Raw genomic sequence first — 15,381 nt, 5'->3', positions numbered from 1 at the left:
TAATTTGCTTAGTAAAAACAGCATTTCTGCTATTGAAAATGCAGTGTCCTGGAATGAATATAAATGGACTTTCTGTTATTAATTTACATCCTGTGGTGTGCTAACAGTTAATAAACATATGGCAGCATATGGTATCTTAAGTCTTGTCGGGGATCAGTGCCTAATCCCTTGGGTGATATGGTTGGGCTGAGGCAGACAGATGCATCGTTGGCCTACATGCTAACAATGTGTTTTATTCCCATGTGGGGTTGGAACAATTCGGGCATGACGTCACATGGCTGGGTAAGTAGAGAGAACCTTGGCTTGGCAGATCTGTCGGGGCAGCCGGGAGGGATCAGGGGCTGCTGTACACACAAACTTGAGCGCCTCCAAACTTGAATGAACCGTTCATAATTTTGTTCCTAATTTGTAACCTGCTCATATGCTGATATAGCTTACAGTGTGTCCTCGTATTTTCTTCTTTTCGAACAGTTACTGTATATACTCGCATATAAGCCGAGGTACCCACTTTTCACTTAAACAGGAAAAAGTGATTGACTCGCATATAAGCCCCCCTTCTCCCCAGTGTAGACCCTTCACAATAAAAATGCCAAATGTGCCCCCAGTGTGAGGCATCCCTCTCCCCAATATAATTAGCCAAATGTTCCCCCTGTATTCGGCAGCTCCCCCCCCCCCCCCAGTATGGGGCAGCTCCCCTCCCTTCGTGTCAGCAGTATGCGGACAGGTGTGGCCCTATAGCCCCCAGCTGTATCCGTGGACCCCCCTCCTGTGGAACATCATGAGTAGGGCACAGTGATAATATGACTGCTGACCTGCTGGTGGCTTTGTTGAAGTGGAGAGAGCAGTTGCGTCACATGCAATGCTGATCTTCTGGTGGCTTTGGTGGAGTGGAGCAGCGGCATCAGGGACAATGCTGATCTGCTGGTGGCTTTGGTAGAGCGGAGAGAGCAGCGGCGCCATGTGGTTTTTCCGGGGATCTGTTTGCCTCTGTTTCGCGTCACGTGCACTGCTGGGCATCAGGGACAATGCTGATCTGCTGGTGGCTTTATTATAGCAGAGAGAGCAGCGCCGTCGTGTACTATGCCAGGGATCCCCTAGCGCCTCTGTCCCCTGTCTGGTGCATTGCCGGGGATCGATTTGCATTTGTCTCGCTCGCTGTGTCCGCTTCAGTGCCGGTCATTTCCTTGCCGCTCTGTCCTGCCTGTTGTGTTTTAAGGCGCCACTATATGGCGTCATAGATTTGAGACACGGCAAGCAGGACAGATAGGCAAGGGAATGCCCGGCACTGTTCTCTCCACTCTACCGAGGCCACAGCAGGTCAGCATTGCCCATGATGCTGCTTCTCTCTCCGCTCCACCGAAGGCACCAGCAGGTCAGCAATCATACTATCACTGTGTCATATTCATGATGTTGCAAAGGAGGGGGAACGGAAACAATGGAGGGCATGGACGCAGCACCTGGGTGAAGATGACTCGCATAGAAGCCGAGGGGGGGGGGGGGGGTTTATATAATTTTGGTTTATATGTGGGTATATAGGCCAAATTACACATTACAATCATTCCTCCTACCTAGACTCTGATTGGGTCCTGACACATAAGCTAACCATTGGAACACACAATACTGCATACATGAATAAATATAAAGACGTAAGTAGATGAGGTCAGTGAGTTGTTTATTATTATAATAGGTATTTGCTTCAACAGTAGCTTGTTTAGTTTAGTTAGTTTGACTGGTTCAATTCACAGGGCACCATCTCTTATCTACACGACAGCACAACTAGTCTATACGGGTTACTGTGTAGAACAAAGGGAGTGTGGCAGAATGGCTTACAGGCGGCCATTTTATAATGCTATTAATTTTACTTCAGAACCTTCCCAAATGAAAATGGTTTGTAACTTGTTTCACACTTTGATGTCTCATATAATGCAAGCTGTCTCTGGATTGCTAGGGGATTGGATTGTTTGATCGCTAGTGACAAAGTTTTTTTGTCTTGTCAAGTGTCATTGTTACTTACAGTTCATAATCTGATTCCAGCTCTCCGTGATCTGTATGAATCTATGGACAAGACTTCATCCAGTATCCCTCCCATCATCCTCCTCCAGTTCTTGCACATGGCCTTCCCACAGTTTGCAGAGAAAGGTGAACAGGGACAATATTTGCAGCAGGTAATTGTCAGCCTAGTTTGTTCTTCTTAGTAGTGGGCATGTTGTAACAGTGCAAGGTTGCCATATATAAGCCACGCGGGGAGACATGGACAGGATGTGCTCTTGACAGTGGGCACTCTTCCTCAGTGGAATGCAAATGATGCACAAGTAAGCATGTTGTAGTAACCTTGGTCATTAAAAGTGGCATGTGCTTGGCGGGCATGATGTGGCTAGGTGACAAGACAAGACAAATAACATTTATATTGCGCTTTTCTCCTGGTGGACTCAAAGCACCAGAGCAGCAGCCACTAGGGCGCGCTCTATAGGCAGTAGCAGTGTTAGGGAGACTTGCCTAAGGTCTCCTGCTGAATAGGTGCTGGCTTACTGAACAGGCAGAGCCGATATTCGAACCCTGGTCTCCTGTGTCAGAGGCAGAGCCCTTAACCAGTACACCATCCAGCCATAGAGGTGGACACCTCTCTCTCTGTATTTAACCAGGGCACTAGCTGCATGCCGTTTGCATGGGTTTCCTTCAAGTCCTTTTATAACTACTCCCCCCCCCCCCCCCCCCCAATAAAAATGGATGGGTCATGTGCCGCCCACAATAACGCACATAAAACACAAAATGGGCTAGCACTGTGTTGGGATGTTGGATAATGAGCACTGCTGAGTGCTGGATAGTGATGTGGACTATTACAGATTTTTGTTAAGCACTGTGTTTTGTCATTACAGTATAAAGGCATAATAATGGTGACTGACTGAATATTTTACTAATATATGCAATTTCTCTAACCTCACTAGAACCAATCAAATTTGGGCGTAGCCATTAATCTGACGGTTTGTCTGATTTTTGCCCTTGCAAAGTTGTAGTTAAGCCCAGTAATTTGAGGTTCCTGTTGAACCAGGAATTTGATATTGGCTATATTATCTTCACATTCACCACATAATAAGTCATTAGTAATGCTATATCTCTGCACAAGGCCAGCCAAGGCTGTTTTCATGTAGTTTGAATTCATTGAGATGACAAGCAGCCAAAGTAGGCATTAGAAGGTTGGATTTGCCTTTATTCTACTATCAATTGTTGTTTTTCAGGATGCCAATGAATGCTGGGTACAAGTAATGCGGGTGCTACAGCAGAAGCTAGAAGCTGTAGAAGAAGACACTGATATGGAGGTAACAACTTGCACCACACTAATCACCCCTTCTATATGCCGATGTTATTGATGAGAAGTCACTCAATCCATTGTGAAATCCGTGGCAAGCATTCATATTTTGTTGTCAGTACTGAATGGGCATCACACTGACACTCTTTTAAGCACAGTCCCAAAACGTATTTCTATAAAGGTTATTATGCTGTTGCTTATCCTTTGAAGCAGAGAGTAAGTTCCGAGTTTAGGTCTGCTTTAAGTGAAATTCCACTCGTAAATTGGAAATTGTGAATCCTTCTAGCTGTGTATCCATCTAATGGTGGTATCTGTACTCAGGGCCGGTTCTAGACTTTTTGCTGCCTGAGGCAAACTTGTAATGATGCGCCCTCATCCCGATTTGGGAATGATCGCATATCGCTGACAATTTACACTTCTTCATTTAATGTTCCCACACGACATGCTGCAGCACAACACAATAGCACACTGGCTGGCTGTGAGTCTGTGACAAACAAACTGCTCACCAACTCCATTCCTCCTCAGTCAGGACAGCAGTGCCACATCCTCCCTTCTGCTGTGCAAGTCAAATGAAACACTGCTGCTCTCCTGCCTCCCCCCCCTCCACACTCACTGTCAGACTCCACACACAGCACAACAAACTGCTTTTCCCCAATGATGACCTCTTCACTTCTCCTACTCTGACTGCATGCTGTTAGTGTAAACACAGTACAAACATTCTGTCCCACTAATCTCTGCTGCCTGATGCAAATGTTTCACCTTGCTTCATGAGAGAACCAGCCCTGTCAGCACTATACATACAATGTAACATCTGTATAGAAGTCTTTCTAGGAGGATCTATATGGAGATGGCTGTGTTTAGAGCCAGCCCCAGGAAGTGCTGTACTGACTTGTGCTCAGAGCATGGCTGGATGTGAGATGAGACAATGCACATTAGAACAAGTGCAGTGTGGCAGTTAAAGAGAAGCTTGAGCAAAAAGGGGAAAACATACATCAATACACTGTAAAGTGAGAAGTTAAAAAATAGAAGAGAGATCAATAAATTATTGATATTCACCATCTAATTTGTTCATGTTGATTAAACCACAATGAGCCTGCATGTCATCATCTTTACTACTAGCCGACAAGAAAAAAAAAACTAGACGGCAACTGCTATTATCTATAACCACACCCACTAACAGCTGTTATTTCCCACAATGCAACAAGGTTCAAAGACGGCAAACTGTCAGGATCTAGGTCCTGACATCACTCTGTGGGAAGGGTTTCACCTCAGTATCAGCCACCCTGTTCTATTTGAAAAAAAGGTTAAGATGCCTCATGGGAAAGGGGGTATCTGCTACTGATTGGGATGAAGTTCAGTCCTTGCTTACAGTTCATCCTGTGGCAATTTCATAAGTGAAATTTCCATTTAAAGTGAAATTTTACATTTAAAATCTTTTTTTTGCAGGTTACAGTCCCTTTTCTAAACTTATTATTATTATTATTATTATTATTAAACATACATGCAAGATGGAATGCTTAACCTTCCACTGACCAGTGCTACTTGCTCCCGATGTGCAAAACTGATTTTTAAGGTCCTCTTTAGTCTTTACTTTCTAGCAAGACATGTCTGTGCACTATTAATGTATTTATACCTGATGATCTTTTAACTGGACTTTTTATTTTGTCTCCCAGGCCGGTTCAGGAGCTGCTGCACCAAAGAAGAAGAGCTTTATTGATCAGTTTTTCGGCATTGAATTTGAATCTGCGTATCCTTTTTATGGTGCAGTGGTTTGAGAAATACCAGTCACAATCAGGCATTTGTTATTACCTGAATTTGATCTGAAATAATGTTTTAGGTGCCTGAATCGGTTACTTGCCCAGTCACTTAATTGTATTGCATTTTCCAACTTCAGCTCAGTGTAGTATTCAGTGTACAGAGAGCATTTTAACGCCTGTGCTCCGTGTGTGTATTCTTTTGTCTCTTTTATTTATTTTTTTTCTTTGCACACATCGCTCTGTACAAACTGCAGGCAGTGCAGGTCCTTATATGAGGAGTCAACGTAGAGGGCATTGCATAATTCCAGCTGGGATCTGATAAAAAATATATGATCAGCTCATTTCTGGGCTGCACTGATCACTTGGGCCCCTCCATAAGCCATACTGAGAATTACAGCCATAGCGGGGCTCAGTATTTTGGACACAATTTGGGATCATATAATAGTTTGAGACTGCACACATGGTCAGAGCTTCTTCTGAGCGGTCTACCCTCCATTGTGCTGCCCTCTGGTGACAAGCTTCAGACACTGTGGAAAGCGCAAAGAGGCATGCTTTTTTAAACAATGACCTTACCTACTAGCACTGGTTAGTTGCATTAAATAGTCACTCATACAAAAATCTCTGTCCAAAAAAAAGTCTTGCTTAAATTGGCAATATCTATAAGTACAGAGACCCATTTCCAAACTTAGTAGAGCTAACTGCTTTTTGACTAGTCAGACCAGATGGCATAGCAAGAATATTTTAGCAAAATCGCATGACTCAGAGCACGCTAAACCTACTTAAGTGGATCCTCTTTGCCGAGACCAGATCCAAATGAGCTTCGCAATTATAAAACTTTCCCCCAATTGACTCTCTCTCTCTCTCTCTCTCTCTCTCTCTCTCTCTCTCTCTCTCTCTCTCTCTCTCTCTCTCTCTCCTTGCGGAGAGTGCGTATAACTGTAGTAGCATGACCGCTAGTTTACAAACCTTTCAACAATCTCACCATATTGTGATATGACCTGGGGAAGGGTAACAAATCTATTTATTGCTAGCTCTTAATGTCTATTTTTTTTCTCAATTAGATTGTGCCTTATATCTTATATGCCACCCACTACATTGGCACTTGCACAGTATCGTCTACCGTTTTCCTTAGCTATATTTGTAAAGCATGAAATGCACAGAATCCGAAGAGGAAGAGGTAACAAAAAGCAAAGAGAACCAGTTACAGCTCAGCTGTTTCATCAATCAAGAAGTAAAATATCTTTTTACTGGACTTAAGCTGGTGAGAATTGCATTTTTTATTTTAATTCTGCTGAGTATCAGGGCCCATTCTCACTAGGATTATTCCTGCCAATCGCCAAAGCGCTGGCACTTTTTAAAGTGCTAGCGCAATAGACCCCTAATGGCAGTGATCTCCCTGCCGCACTTGCTGCTGGTTGCGGGCATTTCGCGATTAAAAGCAATCACAACACATGTTACCTGCAGCAATTTGCCACGGTGCTCGAGCGATCACGGTACAGTGCTTTTTACAAGCGCTGATCAGTCGCAGGGAATCACGAAAGTGTACAGTGATTTTACAGCGTAGCGCTACCGTTTTTGTGCTTTTAAGTGTGATTGGGCCCTCATACTGTTCTAAAGGAATAAGTATTAGTGTCAATTCAATTTATTAGGCTTAGTACCCACATGTATTTGCTTGGATCTCCATCTTCTGGATTGGCAAGTTTTGCAAGCTGAAAAGTGTCAGCATGTACAGCTCAAAACAAATATCAAGTTTTTTATATCTTGCTGAGTAAAGAAAACCTTTTTAAATCTCTTGTAATACCACAGTTGACAGTAAGCTCATAGCTTCCTCTGCCTGTGTTTTTACTATGTAATCATTACATTTTTCTTTGTATGCCCAGATGCTATTAATAGACCTGACCTGTTGATTTAGGCTACTTGCACACCAAGACGTTGCGTTAGGTGCTACGTTAAGGTCGCATAACGTGCACCTAACAACGTATGGTGCTGCAAGAGAGGACGGTAGAGTGAGCCGCATTAGGCGGCTCTATCCCTATAAGGTCTCCCAGAGTGGCGCTGATTGGCCGGCGGGACCACGTGATGCGGAGCGAGACACTCCGCATCACGTGGTCCCGCCGGCCAATCAGCGGCCGCCAGTGCAGTGAATATTAAGTAGCCATGTGCGCGGCTACTGTAGCTGGCTCTCCCCGCCTCCTCTCCGCCCCCCACTGAGCATGTGCAAACAGTCTAACGCGGCTATAGCCGCTCTAACGCCGTAGCATGCTGCACTTTCCGGACAACGTGCAGCGTTACATGTAACGCAACGTGGGCTGTGTGGACAGCCCACTTTTGTTACATTGCTGTGCGTTGGGGGAGCGTTACAGGCGCACTAACGTGCGCCTGTAACGTCCCTGTGTGTAAGCAGCCTAAGGGTACTTGATAGATTATGACACCTCTGGCATTTGTATGGCAGTCCTAATAATCCATGATTGAAAGCAGCTATAAAATGGAGTATTAATATTGCTAAATGCACTACAGCAACATGCACTCAATGGGAAAGCACTGTTACCAAAAGTTAATTATGATTATAAATAAATATAATATAAAGACTTCAAAATGTTCATCTTGTTCTGCCTATGTGTAACTTCTTTCATAAAATACTGCACAGGTTCTTACATCTTCTATAATCCAATGTTCTCTGTGGGTGTTATTTTTTTTTTTTTTTTTTTTTTTATATTTGTACGTAGCACACTATTGCTGTTCAATTGACATAAAGTGGGATTAAGCTCTATATATGATAAATTAAGAAAATGCATGATTTGTCAACCTCACATTAAAGGAATACTGTAGGGGGGGGTCAGGGGCAAATGAGTTTATTTTACCCGGGGCCTCTAATGGCCCCCCGCAGACATCCTGTGCCCGGCAGCTGCTCACCGATGCTCTGACCACTCCTCCGGTTCACTTCTGGAATTTCAGACTTTAAAGTCTGAAAACCACTGCGCCTGCGTTGCCGTGTCCTCGCTCCCACTGATGTCACCAGGAGCGTACTTGCGCAAGCCCCGTATGGTCTCTGCTTGCGCAGTATGCTCCTGGTGCCGTTAGCGGGAACGTGGATACGGCAACGCAGGCGCAGTGGTTTTCAAACTTTAAAGTGTGAAATTCCAGAAGTGAACCGGAGGCGGGGCCAGAGCATTGGTGAGTGGCTGTGCGGGCACAGGATGTCTGCGGGGGACCATTAGAAGCCCCGGGTAAGTTCAACTCATTTCCCCCCCCCCCCCCCCTACAGTATTCCTTTAAATGTGTACTGTACCTGTAACACCTTATTTTGCTTTTCCTGTGACTTAAGCCTAGTCTGTATATTCATCCTGGGTAAGCATCCATGTTTAGCTCCATAATCGCAATGGCATTAAAATCACACCCAAAATCGCAATAGCTGACAAGTTTCTCCTCCTTGGGTTCAGACATAACAGATCAACCTGGTGATTAATAAAGGTAATGACCAGTTTTCAAAATGCTTGCCATTTTGAATAATACTTTTTTTGGTGTATACATTACCCTTTGAAATATTTTTTCACCCCACTTTAATGGTTGAATGGTCACTATTGCCACCAGCGGTACTCCAGTGTCTGCATTTATCTGCTGTAATTGTAACTTATCAAATTAGATATATATATATATTTATTATAAATTCACATGAGAGGGAGGAAGCGTTAGTGTTCTCCCCAGGCTCTTTTAGCCGGGTGCTCCACCCGGCTAGTTTTGGTGAGCACCTGGCTGTCATCGGCTCACCTCCTCCTATGCTGTAAGCAGAGTTGCTCACCGAAGCACCGGCCCTGCATTCTCCTCTCGCCCCACCCGGCTACTATTTCATGCCACCCGGCTGGAAAAAAAATCTGGGGAGAACACTGCATTAAAATGTTGGATTCAAGTAAGCCTCTTTTCTTAGCAGAACTATAGATGAGTTTTTAACAATTGGAATGCATGATCGTTAGGCCTCGTTCACATTACACGCTTTTGTCATCCGTATTTTGGCAAAGCGTGTAGGAGGCAGACACGCACTAACATCAGAAGTGCATAGACTGCACTGTCTGATGTTCACATTGCATGGGTTGCGTACCAGTGCGGTGCACGAACGCATGCTGCATGCATTTTAGGGCAAACCGCGTGGCTGACCCGTTCACTACAGTGAATGGGATCGGCCACGCACCGTATGGAAAGGCAGGTGGCGTGCAATCATACGCGCTGCGTCCTGATCGCACGCCCATCTGCGTGTGATGTGAACGGGGCCTAAGGTGTTAACACTGAATATAATGCTGAGTCTTCTTCAAAGCGTATTTTTTCCAGCTCTGCCCCATGTGCTGAAGTGACGCTGTTTGGTCCTGCATTTTGGACAAATTGTGGGCAGACTTGTAATTTTATTTGGAAATTATTATTCAGTGTTCTTTATACATGACATGTTATGTAGCACTTAACAATGGCTAAGGAAGACATTATGACATTTAATAAGGCTACATAGGGACATTACAGCGTTAAACAACTGTACACAGAATAGTTATGCAACCATAAACAATGGTGCACAGATTGCAGTGTAGGGCTATAGAAGAGACTTCACTGAGTCCAAATGATGGCACGGAAGAGCACGCAAGGAAGAGGGTCCTGACAAATAAGCTTACAACTTAAGGGTTGCTTAAAGAGGAGCTGTTAGGTATAAGGTCTCAGAGAAAATAAACACATATATCAGTAGCTAAAGATTGGCTGTACTTACATTACATATGCATTTCACTGTCCACGTTTGGATTTCACAGAATATTTATATAGTATATGCAGAGAATGATGCTCCTGACAGCCCATGGCAGGTTCCATGTTTGTGAAGCCAAATGTGTCGTCATGTCCTGCCTGCTTCTGATCACAGAACAGCTCGTACAGAATAACAGTGTGCAGTGAATATTAATGAGCCATGTGGCTAGGAACAATAGCTGACTCCTGCAGTGTACTCTGCCCCGGAGATTTATCTGTGCTGTGGCTGGACTGAGTTAGAAGCTGCTGAAACTTGATCCCGTCTTCTCCTTAGCAGCCGAGGGGAGGGCCCCAGAATGCTTTGCAGTATGGAATGCGGCTTGCGTCCTCCTTAGGAGCTTAGCTTTGCTGATAAGAACACATTAAATGTAAGAGAGATTTTTATCTTTAGTAATGTCTTTTTGGCTTCTGTCTAAACTGTTTAACACAGGAGAATAGAGGTTTAAATTAGCTTCTGCAGCCTGACAGTTACTCTTTAAACCTACTGATCTAGTTTTGTATTATTATTGCTGCTATACTTGTCCCCAGCAAACCTGAACAATGGAAAGTACTCTTCAGTGCTCTGTAGATGCAGATTGGTATTGATAAGCTGTATAAAGAGCTGCAATGTGTCATAACTTTTTTTTTCAAATCTAATCATCGTGTCGTATTAACATAACTGATTTTAAGTTATTATTTTAAAGTAGCAATAGACTACTTTTTGAAGCATGTTGTCGTTTCATTTTCTAGCGCCTCCAAGAGGAGATCACCAAACATTCACCGTCACTGCAAAGAAATGCTTTATATAATAAAACTGTAAGTGCTCATCCATAATTGTTCAATGTGTATTGTAGTTAATGATATATTTGTTAAATATGTAATGGTATACCTGCAAATACATTTTAACCCTTGCTTACACTTGCCCCAACGCAGAGCACACAGCAATAAAAACTGCCAAACAAAATGGAAGATCTTAGCTCTCCAAAAGGGCTGCAGCATTCTTACATGTAAGCCCACCCAACAGATTTGTCAAGGTTTCCCCTTTAGGATTGGCCTACTTGTACTAATCGGCATGCAAGCAGACACTTCATGCATACAACTTGACATTTAGACTGGGAAAAATTAGGGTTCTTAATAAGTGGAATTCACAACCACGCCCATACTGTGCCTGCGTGATTACAGCTACACCTGCAAAGTAGCTTCCTAGCAAATGAGTGGCTTTAGTTTACTGTGTAGTTTGGCCGCATTCACATAGGCACAGATGGGGAACGCAGCAACAAGAACATATCTAGCAAGCTCTTGTCTGATATGTACAGAGGGTCCACGCACGGTAACAGCGGGGTCAAGTAGGATATGGGAAGCCTCTGGACCATCCACAGGTTTACCTCTACCTAGGTAAAAATCTAACTTTCTGTTCTCCGGTTAGTTAGGCCCCATTTACATGTAATCAGTTACTCTGTTATAACTGAAAGGACAACTGATTTTCAAAGTAGTGTCTGTCACCGCCGCTCCCCCGCCTCCTCTATAGCACGGCTTCCCGCCTGTGTCGCTTCCCTCACTGCCTCTGTAAGCCGATTGGAGGAAGCTTACGGGGGAGGGAAGGGACACCGGCAGGGAGCCGCGCTGTACAGGAGGCGGGGGAGCGGTGGTGACAGACAACCTTCAGGTAAACAGCCAGCTAGCGACAATCTGCCTGTCGCTAGCATGGTTTTTTTTTTTTTTTTTTTTTTTTTTTTTTTTTTTTGGGACAGCAGAGCACGGGGGAGACTGGGGGGCACTGTACGGACACAGAGACTGGGCATTGTATACTCTGTGTTTTTAATATTTGAATAGCGGGTTGTAACAGAGGCGCCAAATTAGAATAAAATAGTTTAAAACCGTTTAAAAGGAGGGGGGTAGGTGGACGCCACCCTCAGGTATATATTGAACAGCCAACGAGTCGTTGTAAATAGACAAATTCATTACAAGATCTCCAAGTATGCAACGCGTTTCACGGGTCAACCGCCCGCTTCATCAGGCAATCAAAATTTGGAGGTACACGAAGCTGTGTTAGTCTCAGAGCCAAGCGCCTACTGTGCCTACAGTAGGCACTTGGCTCTGAGACTAACACAGCATCGTGTACCTCCAAATTTTGATTGCCTGATGAAGCGGGCGGTTGACCCGTGAAACGCGTTGCATACTTGGAGATCTTGTAATGAATTTGTCTATTTACAACGACTCGTTGGCTGTTCAATATTTACCGGAGGGTGGCGTCCACCTACCCCCCTCCTTTTTAAACGGTTTTTAACCATTTTATTCTAATTTGGCGCCTCTGTTACAACCCGCTATTCGAATATCTAGTCCACCTAGGGTGGAGGGGTGTATCCCCATTTCTTCCGATCTACAGAGAGCGACTTCTTATACCTGAGTGGGGTCAGGTGACAATTCTCCCCACCTGCACCGTCAGTGGTTGCCTGTGTGGTAACCCAGACTTGTGAGTATAACTTTCTCATATTTTCGCATTACGTGCTTTTCTCTTGACATACTACACTATATTGGGCTCTCGGTTTTGTCACCTTTTGTATCCTTCCCTGTGTTTTAATAGGATTCTTCAAACCCACCTCTTTGCAGTCCTAAGCTTATACTACACTGATATAATACAATTGTCCAAATGCTTTCTTATACAATCTTAAACAGTACCTGAGATGAATTATGAAAAATTGATACTCTACCTCGGGCTTCCTCCAGCCCCATGTACACAGTTGTTGCCAGCCACTCCATTAGTCTGCAATTTTGGCCAGTATTAGGGCCCCAGCCGAGGTGCACTACACGTGTCTGGCCATCTGTGTGCCCCCATCGCGCTTCCATTGTCTAGACCAGAGGTGTCGAACTCAAATAGAAAGTGGGCTGAAATTGAGCTCTGGGCCCAAGTTACGGGCTGACCTCAATGTCTAGTGGCCACCTCTCTCCCTTATAAAGTTCTCTGATGTCTAATAGCCCCCCGCCTTCCCCTATACAGTTCCTCCCTCATGTATACAATTTCCTGATGTTTAGTGGGTTTCCCTCCCCTATACAATTTCCGAGTGTATAGATGCCCCCTCCTTCCCCTATACAGTTTCCTGGTGTCTAGTGGCCCCCTACCTTTTCCTATATAGTTCCTGGGATCTAGTGCTGTCCCCCTCACCATATGTCTTCCCTGGTGATCTATGGGTTACCCTCCAATATAGCTTCTATGGTGGTCCTAGAGTGGGCCAAACATAATGCAAAGTGGGAAAATGATCTGAGGGCAAAATCTGATGGCTCAGAGGGCCATGGGCCAGAGGTGACATGTATGGTCTAGACTGATCTGCACCCCCGCAATACTAACTATGGCAACCTGTATGTTGGGGGGGGGGGGGGGGGGGGGGTGTTACACGTCTCAGGATTTGAACATATACACTTTAAGGTAGCAGTTCACTTCAATAATGTAACGTTTGGAATTATTCAGCATGTAATAAGGACACTTGGGAGACGTTTCTTTTCTTATAACAGGAAGTCTGAATGTATAAGAAGTTGCCACCAGCAAGGTCTGAATAGTGAATTAACAAACATTTGAATTGTTCCTTTGCAGTCCAGAATAAGCCGTCTGCCTGCCTACTTGACTATCCAGATGGTCCGATTCTTTTATAAAGAGAAGGAGTCTGTGAATGCCAAAGTTCTCAAGGTTTGTTTTATCTTTGTGTCAGGAAAATAGGATACATGTAATATGTTACTCTTTGCATGTACATTTGTATTGTTCTTTTATATTTCCATGCCTATAACTAGAGTTGGAGAACCTGAGATCTATTAATAGCCTTAATTTATACTTATCTGGAGCTACCTCCAGCCCCATGAGGTCCGTGGAGTCCCTTGCCTTCCTCCTCAGTCACTCCGTTGTGCCGCTTTCTGGCCCGGTAATTGGGCCAGCCACCTCTTCTTCAATGCATGTGCAGCTAGGCTGTGCACGCACTCCTTCCTACGCCCCCCCCCCCTTGCACTTCTGCACCTGGGAGCTTTTTGTGCCTTCACAGTAATACTGCGTAGGCAGCTTGCGGGGAGCGCACATGGACGAGCCATGCATGCACTTAAGGGGACGACTGGCCGGTTTACCGGGCCAGATAGCAGCAGGTCAGAGCGGCTGAAGATGACGAGGGAACCCACTGACCTCATGGGGCTGTAGATGATCCAGGTAAGTATAAATACAGAGGTTTTGCAGCAAGCATGCGTGTGCATTCCCACTTGAATGACTAAACTACTCTTAAAGGGGTTCTGTGGATCTTTAAAAAAAACAAAAACTGACACCTGGGGCTTCTATCGGCCCCCTGCAGCTGTCAAGTCCCGTGCCGTCCTCTTACGATCCTCCATTTCCCGCCGCCAGTCCAGGCCCAATTATTCGTCTAAATAGACGAATAGTGCTCGCTCGCTTCTCCGGGAGCTTACTGTGGCTTTCTGCTACTGTCTAAGGTATAACCTTGATGCTACAACCCCACTTCTTAATACAGCACCAGGGAGTCAACCAGTCCACACCCGTATACACCAAGGGTGCAACAACAGTCCAAATGAAGAAAGACCGGGTCTCGACCTGGATTTTAGGCCAATTGGCCAATTTTTATTTGCAGAACCACAGTGCTAGAGCACAACGTTTCGACCAGATGGTCTTTATCAAGTGCTTACCAAGTATTTGTGCAACAATCACATATATAGACAATTAAAACACACCCCACTAAGGGGCGGGCACAACACTTAAAGAGACAAGCCACATTGTATTATTATTATCACAGGAAACATTTTAGATTATATGCCTCGTTCATGCCAATTGGCGCCAAAGTGCCAAGGTCATCAATCCACCTACTCTCCCTGCGCAACAAGGAGGCTTGGGGGTCCACACCCTCCTGTGAGAACACCTTTTCCAGCACACACCATCTTAGGTCGCCTACTGCATGTCCACATTCGAAAAAATGACGACCCACAGGGGATTCAAATTTATCCTTGGATTTCTCATTATCCTCCTTTTTGTAATTCCTAATGCTACTCCTATGCTTATTTATCCTCCTCCTAGCATCCCTAGTAGTCTGGCCCACGTAGCCCATGCTGCAGGGGCACTTCAGCAAGTAAACAATATTTAACGTTTTAGACGAAAAATTTCCTTTAATGTTCATTCTTGTTCCCGTAGTGGTATGCGTGGCATAGTCACCACGCATAATTGAGGAACAGTTCTGGCAATTCATACATGGGAAAGTGCCCCTGCGGCGAGGGACAAACGCAGCATCAGCGTTCCTCGAATCCTTTAGGTCAGCCCTCACTAGCTGGTCCCTGACACTTTTCCCTTTCCTGAAAACCATTTTAGGGGGGGCACAAAATACCCTAGAGAGCAAATGGGTCAGTTTCCACCACTGCCCAGGCACCCAACAGACATCGTCTAATGTCTGTTGCATGATTATCATACGTTAATATGAATTGTACCCCCTCCTGGTAATCATCTTTTTCTCTTTCCTCTTTCTCAGCTCCTTTCTATCCATGCTAGCTACATCAGCTGCTATTCTTTCCACTTCCTTACGTTGGTAA

The 15,381-nt window shown here is 44.7% G+C and overlaps 1 protein-coding gene across 1 annotated transcript in view; it reads left to right on the top strand.

Moving 5' to 3' along the window:
- The window catches only part of USP14 (ubiquitin specific peptidase 14), a 52,102-nt gene that overhangs the window by 20,385 nt on the left and 16,336 nt on the right, over positions 1–15,381 (top strand). The window contains exons 7-12 of the mRNA XM_068237236.1: positions 2,035–2,165; positions 3,237–3,317; positions 4,981–5,054; positions 6,211–6,325; positions 10,570–10,635; positions 13,409–13,501. Coding sequence (XP_068093337.1) covers positions 2,035–2,165; positions 3,237–3,317; positions 4,981–5,054; positions 6,211–6,325; positions 10,570–10,635; positions 13,409–13,501 — 560 coding nt within the window. The remainder of the gene's footprint in view (positions 1–2,034; positions 2,166–3,236; positions 3,318–4,980; positions 5,055–6,210; positions 6,326–10,569; positions 10,636–13,408; positions 13,502–15,381) is intronic.

The sequence above is a fragment of the Hyperolius riggenbachi genome, chromosome 5 (genome assembly GCF_040937935.1).
Source record: "Hyperolius riggenbachi isolate aHypRig1 chromosome 5, aHypRig1.pri, whole genome shotgun sequence".
NCBI lineage: Eukaryota > Metazoa > Chordata > Amphibia > Anura > Hyperoliidae > Hyperolius > Hyperolius riggenbachi.
This window is presented reverse-complemented; position numbering and strand designations above follow the sequence as displayed.